This window comes from Coregonus lavaretus (genome assembly GCF_964263955.1).
Source record: "Coregonus lavaretus genome assembly, contig: HAP1_SCAFFOLD_293, whole genome shotgun sequence".
NCBI classification, from domain to species: domain Eukaryota; kingdom Metazoa; phylum Chordata; class Actinopteri; order Salmoniformes; family Salmonidae; genus Coregonus; species Coregonus lavaretus.
Window position 1 is genome coordinate 480,557 of NW_028159039.1, and position 17,501 is coordinate 498,057.

The 17,501-nt window shown below is 40.8% G+C and overlaps 1 protein-coding gene across 1 annotated transcript; it reads left to right on the forward strand.

The window, feature by feature from the left end:
- Positions 1 to 5,329: 5,329 nt before the first annotated feature.
- LOC311123335 (NLR family CARD domain-containing protein 3-like) lies at positions 5,330 to 17,158 on the forward strand (the record flags this gene model as incomplete). Its single annotated transcript, XM_084197598.1, has 2 exons — positions 5,330 to 7,060; positions 16,199 to 17,158. Coding segments are annotated over 2 exons (2,277 nt in total), but the record flags the coding sequence as incomplete, so codon positions are not given.
- Between the last annotated feature and the right edge of the window lie 343 nt (positions 17,159 to 17,501).

Genomic DNA, 17,501 nt, shown 5'->3' on the forward strand with positions numbered 1-17,501 from the left:
GACCAATTTTCTACTCTGAGATGCTTTGTGGATATGGACCCAGATCTCAAAATATTGTTTTAAAAAACAACACATTTTTGTTTTACATAATAATAAAAATGAATATTACTAATGTAAGCCAGTGTAAAGACTTGGTTTAGTTTATTGTGTGGTTCTGGAACTGTCCGCGTCCCCGTACAGAACTGTCCGCGTCCACTTACGGTTTGGCGCCAAGCATATTGTCCAGTTACGCGCAGTGGACTGAGGTGATGTTGGGGAATAACGACGGAGTTTGTTACAGTGTTGAGACGCCGACGTTTATTGTTCAATTTGCTTAATGGTCAGTGACAGTATGAGTGTAGCCAGATCCTTTTCACTCGCTATCCTTGTTTCATCTTGTGGTTCACCGGATTCGTCATCATCCTCGAGGGACAGACGAATGACCTGCTAGCTAGCCAAGCTAGTCGGTACAGCTAGCTAAGCTAGCTACTCTACCAGCAGCATCCTAGTTATCCTGGCTACCACTACATCATCACCGGCTGCCTGCATTTCTTGTGGACCGATGGAGCTCCCTGGTTGTTTCTTCCACCTGTTAAATACCGTGGAGGGCTTCTCCCTCTCTCGTTGACGGATGCTGGCTACCTACCATCCCTCTGTCCGGTTCTCCTCTCTTCACTAGATGGACGGTAACTTTAGTGTTTAACCCCTCTGTGTCCAAGGACTGAACTTTTTGAATATTATTTTCGGGGCGCCTCAAGTTCAATTTTTTACAACGTTTATTTCTGATAAAATTAGTTCATTGCATCCGCCATGGAACCCAGTTTCATAATATTACCTTCTATCCCTGGTTATGAAGTAATCACGAAAAAACAGGCCTTATGTTTGGGCATTTTTCACCCTGCCAGCTCCTATTAGTTCTACTGTAGGTTTACCTCAGTTTAAAATATTATTAACAAGGTTACGGTTACTTGGCGAGCGCACTCAATGTTAACCTGAGTACATGTTGTGGTGACCCACAGTGTAAGAGGTGTTGTCTGGCGCAAAGCCATCAAACGTTAAACATTTTCTGGTCATGGTTAAACATATTTGTTTTAAGAAAAAAGTGTACAATCTAAACAAAACTCATGTCCCTGTCCTCTTTTTCAAGATGTGGCAGATTTAAACAGCCAGAATACATTTTTTTATGAAGAAATAAAAAAAATCTGATGACTTGTTGTTTCTAAATGGCTGCTGGGTAATTTGATATGCATCGAAATCTTCGTTCATAGGCATCAAATTGAGCGAATGCTGCGCAGGTTCACTGAGTTGCAAACCAAATGGGTATAATGGGGTGATTGTTGTCTAATTGGGTGGTCTAGCTAATGGATTTGTAGATCTGACACAGTTGCTACCTCAGATTATGAGCCTAGCAAGTGTCATATAGCTCAGTTGGTACAGCATGGCGCTTGCAACGCCAGGGTTGTGGGTTCGTTTCCCACGGGGGGCCAGTATGAAAATGTATGCACTCACTAACTGTAAGTCGCTCTGGATAAGAGCGTCTGCTAAATATGTAAAATGTAAATGTAAAAAATTTAATGAATGAGTTATGTAGTACCCACAGATGGCCAAAGGGAGGAGCAAGAGTGCTATAAACCCATACTGTTTTTTGCCATATAAACCCTAAACCTAACAATCAATCAAATGTATTTATAAAGCTCTATTTACACCAGCAGATGTCACGAAGTGCTATACAGAAACTCTTACCCTACTTATAACCTATTTTAGCCGTAACCCTAACCCCTAATTCTAGGGTAGGGTAGCCTAGAACACTTTTAGAAACTATTTTAGTAATAATATTATCTTAATAAATACAATTATAGTATTAAATAGTGTTTTAATTATTTTGTTGTTATTTTATTATATGTATAATAGCAAGACAGAACACTTGATAAATAAGACACATTTGTTTTATTTTTCAAATGTGGTTGAATTGGGTGACCTAATAAACTCTGTGTGAAAGTCCAGCAATTGGCGTGGGGCAGGTTTGAGACTGATCTAATACACTTTATTTCTCAGCTGCCTCACCAACGTCTGAACGTGAATTAATAACTTTTAATAGCTAAATATTTCCAATAGATGGCAGCATAAGACCACGAAGCATCAGTTATAGGCTACAAGCAGCAATATGATTGACATAAAATAGCATATATAAATATATAATATAATTGGTTATTTAGCAGACGCTCTTATCCAGAGCGACTTACAGGAGCAATTAGGGTTAAGTGCCTTGCTCAAGGGCACATCGACAGATTTTTCACCTAGTCGGCTCGGGGATTAGAACCAGCAACCTTTCGGTTACTGGCACAACGCTCTTAACCACTAAGCTACCTGCCGCCCGCATGCAACCAAATACTATGTGTCCCATGATTTTCTGAAATGGTCACTCATTACTTTAGTTAGCTATATATCTCGTATTAGGCCTGTGATGCTTTTGGAAGAGCAATTAAATAGTGACTATAGCAGGTGTTGAACCCCAGGTAAATAATCACTAGTCAGATGCTCCAACCTCAACCCTAGTATACATGCATTTTTAAATATCTAATATTGCGATTAAACAACCTCGGAATAGAAAAGACAAGAGTGCGTCTTCCAGCCCACCAATAAATTACATCATGCAACCCTTGCGGTTAGCAAATGTACCTCAACATGCCCATCGCTTGTGCTAGAAGGCAGAGTGCTCGCTGCTAGTTGATGAATCTGACAATGAATGTACTAGGAAAATACGTTTTTCTCGACCAGAGGTGACTAAATTAATGTTCAGGCTTATTGATAATCATTATAGTAATGAAGTATAATTTCAAAACATGAGTATAAAAACAGGTAATAATAAACATGAATCATCATTATATTATTTCACAGAAATCTGTTAAATGCTTTTTCAGTCGTTCCTCTTGCGTTAGCAGTGTGGAAAGGAACAGTAAAATGCATGTGCAGGAGTTTTCCTGTGAGGAGGAGTGGTGGTGTATCCAGGGAGAAAACTAAACTAACCTTCTGAAATGTCATTCGTGATCTTATGCCTCCATCTTTTGGAATTATTTAGTAACTGCAGTAGTACTGAATAAAGTATATCCTTACTAAAGTAGTAATTACTCAGAATTGCAAAATATGACATTTTCTAGTTAATATTACCACTTACAACCATAAAATAACCATTTATAGTATAACAAACAATGAAACTGACAAAAACCAAAAACACCATACATTTAGTTAACTATATATATATATATATATATACTATTTATTTAGATGGGTGACATTATCTGCCAAAGTAACACCACTGTAGATAAAGAAGAGCTCTCCAATAGGTGAACCAAAACATTCAAAGGCCATTTTCTCAAAATTGAGGTTACAAGTTTATCATCTTTCAAAGCAGAATGACTTTCCCATTGTTCCTCAACTGTAGTGTATGATATACCTTTTTCTAGCTGAGTCTCTACTTTTATCCAATGTAAAAAAACACAATTTCAAATGTTGCTACATAAGACCGAATCGAGCCAGTCGGTCACATTTGACTGTGTAAAACCTAGAAGTGCTACTTATTTCTCTGAGAGTGAGCCAGATATATATTATTACTGTGTAAAACCTAGCAGTACTACTTATTTCTCTGAGAGTGAGTTAGATATATATTATTACTGTGTAAAACTTAGCAGTACTACTGATTTCTCTGAGAGTGAGGAAGATATATATTATTACTGTGTAAAACATAGCAGTACTACTGATTTCTCTGAGAGTGGGGAAGATATATATTATTACTGTGTAAAACCTAGCAGTACTACTTATTTATCTGAGAGTGAGGCAGATATATGGCATTTTTACAAAAAAATAACATTATTTGTCTCTGAAATGAAATCATCAAGTGATGGATTTTAAACAAATACATGTCTGTCATTGAACAACCCCATGCCATGATTAGATAGTGAAAAAACACACCAATCTCTTTCATAATTTCTTTAAACAATAAAAGCTAATTTACCAACATTTCTGAAAATGGATTTATAGTGTTTTTGAATGAAACTCTTCTTAAGTTTCCCCATCTGAGCTCAGAGTAGATGAGAGATGTAATGTTTGTCTCTGTTGTGTTGAAGTCCAATCAAGCAGGAGAGACCAGCCTCCCCTGTACCCAGCTGTGTGTCCATGAAGAGTGACTGGTCTATGAAACGTCCTATAGAGTTTAGAGAGGGAGACTTTTCTACTGAACAAAGGTAAGAAGAACTCATGGGTCATGGTCAGTGAGTTAAACAACACTGTCTCTAGTAATTTCTCCTCTCCCATTTTCCCATTTATTTTGGTTGTTTTCATAATTCATAGGCTAAACCTTTTTTCCATTTTCATAGTCCTGAAACAATATTAAACAAACACAACATTCCCTCCCTGTGTGTGTGTGTGTGTGTGTGTGTGTTTGTGTGTGTGTGTGCACTCCCTGGATGAGGAAATGTAATCTCATGTTTTGTCCACAGAAACCAACAGGAGATATCAGAGTCAGAGATTCTCAGTGGTCAGTCTTCCCAGAGTCATCAAACAGACCTGGCCTCCATATTCAGTGTATGTGGTCCTGTTATGTACATTTGTTTTTGTTTACCTCAAGTAAAGTTGATCTGTCAATCGTTCATTCATGTGTTAATGAGAAAGCAATTATTCTCTTGCTTAACTTATTTACTTGATTTATTTCAGTTGCTTGAAGAGAATATTATGACATTTGTGAAGAAGGAGCTGAAGATGTTCAAGAGGATTCTTAGTCCAGAACTCCCAGAAGGCTTTGAGAGTCAGAAGCAGGATAAGGAAGTGGTGGATGCTGAAGATGAGAAGCAGGAGAGCAGTGCCAGAGAGGGGGCTCTGAAGATCACACTGCACGTCCTGAGGAAAATGAACCAGAAGGAGCTTGCTGACACACTGGAGAAAAGTAAGAGCTGTCTGCCTCATGTTGAATGCTGTTTTATAACATTTAAAAGCTGTAGCTAAAGTACAGCTAAAGTAGCTGTGTAACTCAATGATATTGTAGCAGCCTTAACACAACACCTAGTGACCTCATCAAGTAGCAGCAGGGATGTGTTGTGGTGATTAATTTAGACAGAGAGAGAGAGATATAACATTATTAATCAATAATACCAATAATGATATAAATCAGTCACACCAGTGAGTAATGCATTATGAAAACATTTACAGATTTATACAGACAGTTAAGAGAATAAATTATTATAATTTAAACTTTATAAGACAGACTTACAATACTGTAGGCATTAAAACAGATGAAATATTAATACCCTCTGTGTTATTTCTAGATTCAGATGAGCGTGCTGTGATTCTTCAACGTGAACTCAAATCTAATCTAAAGAAGAAGTTTCAATGTGTATTTGAGGGGATCGCTAAACAAGGAAACCCAACACTTCTCAATAAGATCTACACAGAGCTCTACATCACAGAGGGTGGAACAGCAGAGGTCAATAATGAACATGAGCTGAGACAGATTGAGACAACAACCAGGAAACAAGCAAGACCAGAGACTGCAGTCAAATGTAACGACATCTTCAAACCCTTAACTGGACAAGACAAACTTATCAGAACTGTGCTGACAAAGGGAGTCGCTGGCATTGGAAAAACTGTCTCTGTACAGAAGTTCATTCTGGACTGGGCTGAAGGAAAAGCAAATCAGGATGTCCAATTTGTATTTTCATTCCCTTTTCGGGAGCTGAATTTGATGAAAAAGGACAAACACACTTTCATTGAACTTCTCAGTCACTTCTCAATGGAAACCAAAGAATCAAGAATCTCCAACTACGACAAGTACAAAGTTCTGTTCATCTTTGATGGTCTGGATGAGTGCCGACTGCCCCTAGACTTCCAGAAGAACAAGATTTGTTTTGACGTCACAGAGTCAACCTCAGTGGATGTTCTGCTGACAAATCTCATCAAGGGAAATCTGCTTCCCTCTGCTCTCCTCTGGATAACTACCCGACCTGCAGCAGCCAATCAGATCCCTTCAGGGTGTGTTGACCAGGTGACAGAGGTACGAGGGTTCAATGACCCACAGAAGGAGGAGTACTTCAGGAAGAGATTCAGTGATGAGGACCTGGCCAGCAGAATCATCTCACACATAAAGACATCAAGGAGCCTCCACATCATGTGCCATATTCCAGTCTTCTGTTGGATTTCTGCAACAGTCCTTGAACACATGTTGAGTACAGACCAGAGAGAAGAGATGCCCAAGACTCTGACTGAGATGTACTCACACCTTGTGGAGTTTCATACCAAACTGAAGGATGAAAAGTATCTTGGGAAAGAAGAGACAGGTCCACACTGGAATAAAGAGAGCATTCTGTCACTGGGAAAACTGGCTTTTCAACAGCTTGTGAAGGGCAATCTGATTTTCTATGAAGAAGACCTGAAAGAGGCTGGCATTGATGTCAAAGAAGCATCAGTGTACTCAGGATTGTGCACACAGCTCTTTAAAGAGGAATGTGTGCTGTACCAGGACAAGGTGTACTGCTTCGTGCATCTGAGCATTCAGGAGTTTCTGGCTGCTGTATATGTGTTCCTCTCATTCATCAACAACAATGAGAATCTAATGGCCGAACCGCAAGTTACTGAAGATACTGTCTACAAGAGTGCTGTGGATAAAGCCTTACGAAGTGAGACAGGAAACATTGACCTTTTCCTCCGCTTCCTTCTGGGCCTCTCACTGGAGTCCAATCAGAAGCACTTACGAGGTCTACTGACAAAGACAAGAAGCAGCTCACAGAGCCATAAAGAAACAGTCAAGTACATCAAGGAGAAGATCAGGGAGAATCCCTCTCCAGAGAGGTGCATCAATCTGTTCCACTGTCTGAATGAACTGAATGACCATTCTCTAGTGGAGGAGATCCAAAGCTACCTGAGATCAGGAAGTCTCTCAGAAGCCAAATTGTCACCTGCACAGTGGTCAGCTCTGGTCTTTGTGTTGCTGACTTCAGAAAAGGAGCTGGATGTGTTTGACCCGAATAAATACTCCAGATCAGAGGAAGGTCTTCTGAGGCTGCTGCCAGTGGTCAAAGCCTCCAGAGCTGCTCTGTGAGTACATAAAATGACATTTAAGTACTAATCATCAGGAAGAAATATTCAGTTTAGAGAAATATATGTACTATAATATGTATATAATAAATAATATTAAATTGAAAAACATACTGAATCAGTGCATTGGTGTTCACATTAGTATAACAATATGACCATACAATTCTAGGAGACGGAAGATGAATCTATATGTTGTTTAAGAGAATAAACCAAATGCATCTGTCATTGTCCTTCTACACTACTGGTGTTAAATTAACAGTGTGTTTGTGAAATCATGATGATCTCTTTGCAGGTTGTCATTCTGTGGACTCACAGAAGAAGGCTGTGCTTCTCTGGTCTCAGCTCTGAAGTCAAACCCCTCACACCTGAGAGAGCTGGATCTGAGTAACAATGACCTGAAGGATTCAGGAGTGAAGCTGCTCTCTGCTGTCCTGGGGAATCCCCACTGTAAACTGGAGTCTCTGAGGTCAGTATTCCTGTAGTTGGTCAACAAGTGATAACTGTTCACCAGATCCACATGTGTTTACCAGGCACACATAGTCCACACCATATGTGTTTGGACAGTGAAGCTTACAGTTTTAAATTTGGTGCTATGCTCCAGCATTTTGGATTTCAGATTGAATGTTTCATTATAGAATGTCACCTTTTATTTGATGTTAATGGTGAGAGGTTAGCATGTTTTGTTGTAGCCTCTGTAACTTTCTCACTCATTATTATTCATGATTCATTCATGATCTTTCTCAATCATGGCATCATTAGGATTAATTTAGTAATGTTTAGAAACATGTTATCTACTCACTTAGACAGAAAATTACTCCAGTCATCATCCACCATTCAGTTACTATCGGGCAAAACATAACCCAAAACACAACCAAAACAAACTGCAAATGCAACCAATGAGTTTACAACCAAATACTCAACTTTTGACTACTTTAATACACTATAAGTGAAATGGTCAGTATACTTATGACTTCTTCAAATAGGGGGACTAGATACATAAAGTGCTTTCATTTCTAAATGTTGAAACAGATATGTATTAAAATACCCTAAAATAAAAGGTGACATTATATACATTTACATTTTAGTCATTTACAGTTACAGAGGAACAAGGATCATACCCCCTCTGTTATTGGTAATGGTGAGAGGTTAGCATGTTTTGTTGTAGCCTCTGTAACTTTCTCACTCATTATTATTCATGATTCATTGATGATTTGTATTAATCATGGCATCATCAGGATTACTTTAGTAGTGTTTAGAAACATGTTATCTACTCACAGAAAGAAAATTACTCAACACCAAAGAATAGCAGTGTGGTTTTAATATGATTTGACTCTTTGCAGGCTGTCAGGCTGTCTAGTCACAGAGGAAGGCTGTGCTTCTCTGGTCTCAGCTCTGAAGTCAAACCCCTCACACCTGAGAGAGCTGGATCTGAGTAACAATGACCTGAAGGATTCAGGAGTGAAGCTGCTCTCTGCTGGACTGGGGAATCCCCACTGTAAACTGGAGACTCTGAGGTCAGTATTCCTGTATCACTCAATGAACACACACTCATTGGACACACACACACACACACAAGGATTAATTTAGTAGTGTTTAGAAACATGTTATCTACTGTTAATAAGGATACATTAATTAATGTATATACAGTACCAGTCAAAAGTTTGGACACATCTACTCATTCAAGGGTTTGTCTTTATTTTTACTATTTTTTCCATTGTAGAATAATAGTGAAGACATCAAAACTATGAAATAACACATATGGAATAATGTAGTAACCAAAAAAGTGTTAAACAAATGAAAAAATATTTTATATTTGAAATTCTTCAAATAGCCACCCTTTGTCTTGATGACAGTTTTGCACACTCTTGGCATTCTCTCAACCAGCTTCACCTGGAATGCTTTTCCAACAGTCTTGAAGGAGTTTCCACATATGCTGAGCACTTGTTGGCTGCTTTTCCTTCACTCTGCCGTCCGACTCATCCCAAACCATCTCAATTGGGTTGAGGTCGGGTGATTATGGAGGCCAGGTCATCTGATGCAGCACTCAATCCCTCTCCTTACACAGTCTGGAAGTGTGTTGGGTCATTGTTCTGTTGAAAAATAAATGATAGTCCCACTAAGCCCAAACCAGATGGGATGGCGTATCGCTGCAGAATGCTGTGGTAGCCATGCTGGTTAAGTGTGCCTTGAATTCTAAATAAATCACAGACAGTGTCACCAGCAAAGCACCCCCACACCATAACACCTCCTCCTCCATGCTTTACGGTGGGAACTACACATGCCGAGATCATCCGTTCACCCACACCACTTCTCACAAAGACACGGCGGTTGGAACCAAAAATCTCAAATTTGGACTCCAGGCCAAAGGACAAATGTCCACCTGTGTAATGTCCATTGCTCGTGATTCTTGGCCCAAGCAAGTCTCTTCTTATTATTGGTGTCCTTTAGTAGTGGTTTCTTTGCAGCAATTCGACCACGAAAGCCTGATTCACACAGTCACCTCTGAACAGTTGATGTTGAGATGTGTCTGTGACTTGAACTCTGTGAAGAATTTATTTGGGCTGCAATTTCTGAGGCTGGTAACTCTGATGAACTTATCCTCTGCAGCAGAGGTAACTTTGGATCTTCCATTCCTGTGGCGGTCCTCATGAGAGCCAGTTTCATCATAGCGCTTGATGTTTTTTGCGACTGCACTTGAAGAAACTTTCAAAGTTGTTGAAATGTTCCGTATTGACTGGCCGTCATGTCCTAAAGTAATGATGGACTGTCATTTCTCTTTGCTTATTTGAGCTGTTCTTGCCATAATATGGACTTGGTCTTTTACCAAATAGGGCTATCTTCTGTATACCCCCCTACCTTGTCACAACACAACTGATTGGCTCAAACACATTAAGAAGGAAAGAAATTCAACAAATTAACTTTTAAGAAGGCACACCTGTTAATTGAAATGCATTCCAGGTGACTACCTCAAGAAGCTGGTTGAGAGAATGCCAAGAGTGTGCAAAGCTGTCATCAAGGCAAAGGGTGGCTGTTTGAAGAATCTCAAATATAAAATATATTTGGATTAATTTAACACTTTTTTGGTTACTACATGATTCCATATGTGTTATTTCATAGTTTTGATGTCTTCACTATTATTCTACAATGTATAAAATAGTAAAAATAAAGAAAAACCCTTGAATGTGTAGGTGTGTTCAAACTTTGGACTGGTAGTAGTGTGTATATATACATACAGTGGGGAAATTTTTTATTTAGTCAGCCACCAATTGTGCAAGTTCTCCCATTTAATAAGATGGGAGAGGCCTGTAATTTTCATCATAGGTACACGTCAACTATGACAGACATATTGAGAATTTTTTTCTCCAGAAAATCACATTGTAGGATTTTTAATGAATTTATTTGCAAATTATGGTGGAAAATAAGTATTTGGTCACCTACAAACAAGCAAGATTTCTGGCTCTCACAGACCTGTAACTTCTTCTTTAAGAGGCTCCTCTGTCCTCCACTCGTTACCTGTATTAATGGCACCTGTTTGAACTTGTTATCAGTATAAAAGACACCTTTCCACAACCTCAAACAGTCACACTCCAAACTCCACTATGGCCAAGACCAAAGAGCTGTCAAAGGACACCAGAAACAAAATTGTAGACCTGCACCAGGCTGGGAAGACTGAATCTGCAATAGGTAAGCAGCTTGGTTTGAATTAATCAACTGTGGGAGCAATTATTAGGAAATGGAAGACATACAAGACCACTGATAATCTCCATCGATCTGGGGCTCCACGCAAGATCTCACCCCGTGGGGTCAAAATGATCACAAGAACGGTGAGCAAAAATCCCAGAACCACATGGGGGGACCTAGTGAATGACCTGCAGAGAGCTGGGACCAAAGTAACAAAGCCTACCATCAGTAACACACTACGCCGCCAGGGACTCAAATCCTGCAGTGCCGGACGTGTCCCCCTGCTTAAGCCAGTACATGTCCAGGCCTGTCTTAAGTTTGCTAGAGTGCATTTGGATGATCCAGAAGAGGATTGGGAGAATGTCATATGGTCAGATGAAACCAAAATAGAACTTTTTGGTAAACACCCAACTCGTCGTGTTTGGAGGACAAAGAATGCTGAGTTGCATCCAAAGAACACCATACCTACTGTGAAGCATGGGGGTGGAAACATCATGCTTTGGGGCTGTTTTCTGCAAAGGGACCAGGACGACTGATCCGTGTAAAGGAAAGAATGAATGGGGCCATGTATCGTGAGATTTTGAGTGAAAACCTCCTTCCATCAGCAAGGGCATTGAAAATGAAACGTGGCTGGGTCTTTCAGCATGACAATGATCCCAAACACAACGCCCGGGCAATGAAGGAGTGGCTTCGTAAGAAGCATTTCAAGGTCCTGGATTGGCCTAGCCAGTCTCCAGATCTCAACCCCATAGAAAATCTTTGGAGGGAGTTGAAAGTCCGTGTTGCCCAGCGACAGCCCCAAAACATCACTGCTCTAGAGGAGATCTGCATGGAGGAATGGGCCAAAATACCAGCAACAGTGTGTGAAGACTTACAGAAAACGTTTGACCTGTGTCATTGCCAACAAAGGGTATATAACAAAGTATTGAGAAACTTTTGTTATTGACCAAATACTTATTTTCCACCATAATTTGCAAATAAATTCATTAAAAATCCCACAATGTGATTTTCTGGATTTTTTGTCTGTCATAGTTGACGTGTACCTATGATGAAAATTACAGGCCTCTCTCATCTTTTTAAGTGGGAGAACTTGCACAATTGGTGGCTGACTAAATACTTTTTTCCCCCACTGTATATGAATAGATATGGCAGGTTTCAGGACTCTGATGTATCTGAAATTGTTGAAAGAATATATTTTCATATCAAAGAATAGTAGTGTGGTTTTAATATGATTTGACTCTTTGCAGGCTGTCAATCTGTCTAGTCACAGAGGAAGGCTGTGCTTCTCTGGTCTCAGCTCTGAGGTCAAACCCCTCACACCTGAGAGAGCTGGATCTGAGTAACAATGACCTGAAGGATTCAGGAGTGAAGCTGCTCTCTGCTGGACTGGGGAATCCCCACTGTAAACTGGAGACTCTGAGGTCAGTATTCCTGTAATTGGTCAACAAGTGATAACTGTTCACCAGATCCACATGTGTTTACCAGGCACACATAGTCCACACCATATGTATTTGGACAGTGAAGCTTACAGTTTTACATTTGGTGCTATGCTCCAGCATTTTGGATTTGAGATAGAATGTTTCATATTAGGCAACAGTACAGAATGTCTCCTTTTATTTAAAGGTATTCATATATATATATTTTACCGTTTAGAAATGAAAGCACGTAATGTGTCTTGTTCTCCCATTTGAAAAAGTTGTAATAATTTGGACATATTCACTTATATTGTATTAAAGTAGTCATACGTTTAGTATTTGGTCCCATATTCCTTACCCACAGTGATTACATCAAGCTTGTGATTCTACAAACTTGTTGAATGCATTTGCAGTTTGTCTTGGTTGTGTTTTGGATGATGCTTTTCCCAATAGAAACTGAAAGGTGAATAATGTCCTGTCATTTTGGAGTCACTTCACTTGTATTGTCAGTAAGAATAGAAGATGTTTCTGAACACTTCTAGATTCATGTGGATGCTACTATGATTATGAATAATCATGAATAAATCATGAATGATGATGAATGAGAAAGTTACAGAGGAACAAGGATCATACCCCCTCTGTTATTGGTAATGGTGAGAGGTTAGCATGTTTTGTTGTAGCCTCTGTAACTTTCTCACTCATTATTATTCATGATTCATTCATGATTTGTCTTAATCATGACATCATCAGGATTAATTTAGTAGTGTTTAGAAACATGTTATCTACTCACTTAGACAGAAAATTACTCCAGTCATCATCCACCATTCAGTTATTATCGGGCAAAACATAACCCAAAACACAACCAAAACAACCTGCAAATGCAACCAATGAGTTTACAACCAAATACTCAACTTTTGACTACTTTAATACACCATAAGTGAAATGGTCAGAATACTTTTGACTTCTTCAAATGGGGGGAGTAGATACATAAAGTGCTTTCATTTCTAAACGGTGAAACAGATATGTATTAAAATACCCTCAAATAAAAGGTGACATTATATACTGTCAACTCATATGAAACATTTGATCTCAAATCCAAAATGCTGGAGTACAGAGCCACATTTAAAATGTCAGTTTCACTGTCAAAATAGATATGGTGTGGACTGTATACTCAATACAATGTAAATCTGATACCTCACTGTCTGTCTTTTGACTGATACAGCTTTTTAAACTGCTCTGGTCAGTCTACTCAAATATTCGTACTATAAAATATTTTGTTATTGTTAATAATGATACATTCATTTATAAATAGATATGTCAGGTTTCAGGACACTGATATATCTGAAAATGTTGAAAAAATATACTGCCACTATTTTGACCACCAAAGAATAGCAGTGTGGTTTTAATATGATTTGACTCTTTGCAGGCTGTCAGGCTGTCTAGTCACAGAGGAAGGCTGTGCTTCTCTGGTCTCAGCTCTGAAGTCAAACCCCTCACACCTGAGAGAGCTGGACCTGAGCTACAATCACCCAGGAGACTCAGGAGTCAGACTGCTCTCTGCTGGACTGGAGGATCCACACTGCAGACTGGAGAAACTCAAGTATGTAGAGGGTTTATGTCAATGTTCATATCAGACATGTTGGAGTTATCAGGGTAGTTAAGACAAACATTCTGACCACCACTTGGACTAAGTTATATAAAGACTGTGTGTGTGTGTGTGTGTGTGTGTGTGTGTGTGTGTGTGTGTGTGTGTGTGTGTGTGTGTGTGTGTTTGTGTGTGTGTGTGTGTGTGTTCACACACTGAACACACACTGTACACACACACTGGACACACACTGAACACACACACACACTGGACACACACACACACACACTGGATACACACACACACACTGGATACACACACACACACACACTGGATACACACACACACACACAAAGGACGCACACACACACACACACTGGACAAACACACACACTGGACACACACACACTCACACTGGACACACACACACTGGACACACACACACACACACACACACACTAGACACACACACGCATACACTGGACACACACACACACACACACACACACACTGGACACACACACACACACATTGGACACACACACACACACACACACACACACACTGGACACACTCCGGACACACACACACACACACTGGACACACAAACACAAACACTGGACACACACATACACTGGACACACACACAAACACTAGACACACACACACACACACTAGACATACACACACACTGGACACACACACACACACACACACACACACACACACACACACACACACACACACACACACACACTGGACACACATACACACTGGACAAACACACTGAACACACACACACACACACTGGACACACACACACACACACTGGATACACACACACACTGGGCACAAAAACACTGGACACAAAAACACTGGACACACACACACACAGGACACACACACACACTCACACACTGGACAAACACACACACACACACACACACACTGGACACACACACACACACACACACACACACACACACTGGACACACACACACACTGCACAAACACACTGAACACACACACACACACACTGGACACACACACACAATGGACACACACACACACACATACACACACACTAGACATACACACACACACACACTGGACACACACACACAATGGACACACACACACACTGGACAAACACACACACACACACACACACACATACACTGGACACACACACACACACACACACTGGACACACACACACACACACATTGGACACACACACACACACACACACATACACTGGACACACAAACACAAACACTGGACACACATACACTGGACACACACACAAACACTAGACATACACACACACACACTAGACATACACACACACACACTAGACATACACACACACTGGACACACATACACACACTGGACAAACACACACACACACACACACACACACACACAAACACACTGGACACACACACACACACACACACACACACACACACACACACACACTGGACACACACACACACACTGGACAAACACACTGAACACACACACTGGACACACATTGGACACACACACACACACACACTGGACAGACACCGGACACACACTGGACAGACACCGGACACACACTGGACACACACACACACACAGGACACAAACAGTGGACACACACACACACACACACACAGACACTTGGACAAATGTATATACTGACTGTTTGTGTGTGTGTGTGTGTGTGTGTGTGTGTGTGTGTGTGTGTGTGTGTGTGTGTGAGTTCAGGTGTATCCCTCAATGACTGTCTGTTCTTCTGCTTACCGCTACAGTGTGGAACATGGTGGAGAGAACACAATGAAACCTGGACTGAGAAAATGTGAGTGTTGACTGCTGTGAAGAATATGACTAAGAATAAGTCTTAATTCAAGTGAAGTCAAAGTCAAAGACCACCATCATTACTTACTTGGTCATATTAAATATCAGCTGTAGTTCTACAGAAGCACAAATCAGGGACACCAAAGTTTACAAAGAGTTGCTTTGACAATGTGTGTGTCTGTGTATGTGTGTGGCGTGTTTGTGTGACTTTAGAAATGTGTGTGTGTGTGTTCATTCATGCATGCATGAAGGTGTGTGTGTGTGTGTGTGTGTTTAGGGTGTATGTGTGTTCAGGATGTGTGTGTGTGTGTGTATGTAATTAATGTAGGTGTTTGTGTGTGTGGCGTGTTCGTGTTACGTTAGAAATGTGTGTGTGTGTGTGTGTCCAGTGTGTGTGTGTGTGTTCAGGATGTGTGTGTGTGTGTGTGTGTGTGTGTGTAATTAATGGGAATAAGTGTGTTTTATATTACCATACAGTATAACATATGATAATTCAACAAGTCTCAAGTTACCTTAACTTCTCCTTTTGATACCTAGAAACATCTACATTAAATGAATTAGTGAAAAGTGAGTTAACATTCTAATGTGAATGATGATGATTTCTAATATTGTGTCTGGTTTCATCCATCAGATGTCTGTGATCTCACACTGGACCTAAACACAGTAAACAGACGCCTCTCTCTGTCTGAGGAGAACAGAAAGGTGACATATAGGAGAGAGGAGCAGCCGTATCCTGATCACCCAGAGAGATTTGAATACTATAGACAGGTGCTGTGTAGAGAGGGTCTGACTGGGCGCTGTTACTGGGAGGTAGAGTGGAGTGGGAGAGGGGCTGATATAGGAGTGACATATAAAGGAATCAGCAGGAGAGGATTGGGTAATGACTGTAGGATTGGAGCCAATGACAAGTCCTGGAGTCTGATCTGCACTGACAACCGTTACTCTGCCTGGCACAATAATAAGTCCACTACCATAGACGTCCCCTCCTCCAGCCCCCACAGAGTAGGAGTGTATCTGGACTGGCCAGCCGGCACTCTGTCCTTCTACAGAGTCTCCTCTGACACACTGACCCACCTGAACACATTCCACTCCACATTCACTGAGCCCCTCTATCCAGGGTTTAGGGTTCATGTTGACTCCTCAGTGTCCCTGTAAATAATAACCATGGTAACACTGACACACACACACTGGACACACACACAAACTGGACAATCACACACACTGGACACACACACTGGAAACACACAAACACACAAACACACACACACACACACACACTGGACAAACACACACACTGGACACACTCACACTGGACATACACACACACACACACACACATACACACACACACTGAACACACACACTGGACACACACAAACACACTGAACACACACACACACACACTAGACACACACACACTGGACACACACACACTGAACACACACATGCTGAACACACACACACACACACACTGGACACACACACTGAACACACACTGAATACACACACACACACACACACAAACACACACACTAGACACACACACACAATGGACACACACACAAACAGTGGACACACACGCGCACACACACTGGACTGGAAACACACAAACACACAAACACACACACACACACACACACACACACACACTGGACAAACACACACACTGGACACACTCACATTGGACATACACACACACACACATACACACACACACTGAACACACACACTGGTCACACACAAACACACTGAACACACACACACACACACACACACACACTAGACACACACACACTGGACACACACACACTGAACACACACATGCTGAACACACACACACTGGACACACACACTGAACACACACTGGATACACACACACACACACACACAAACACACACACACAATGGACAC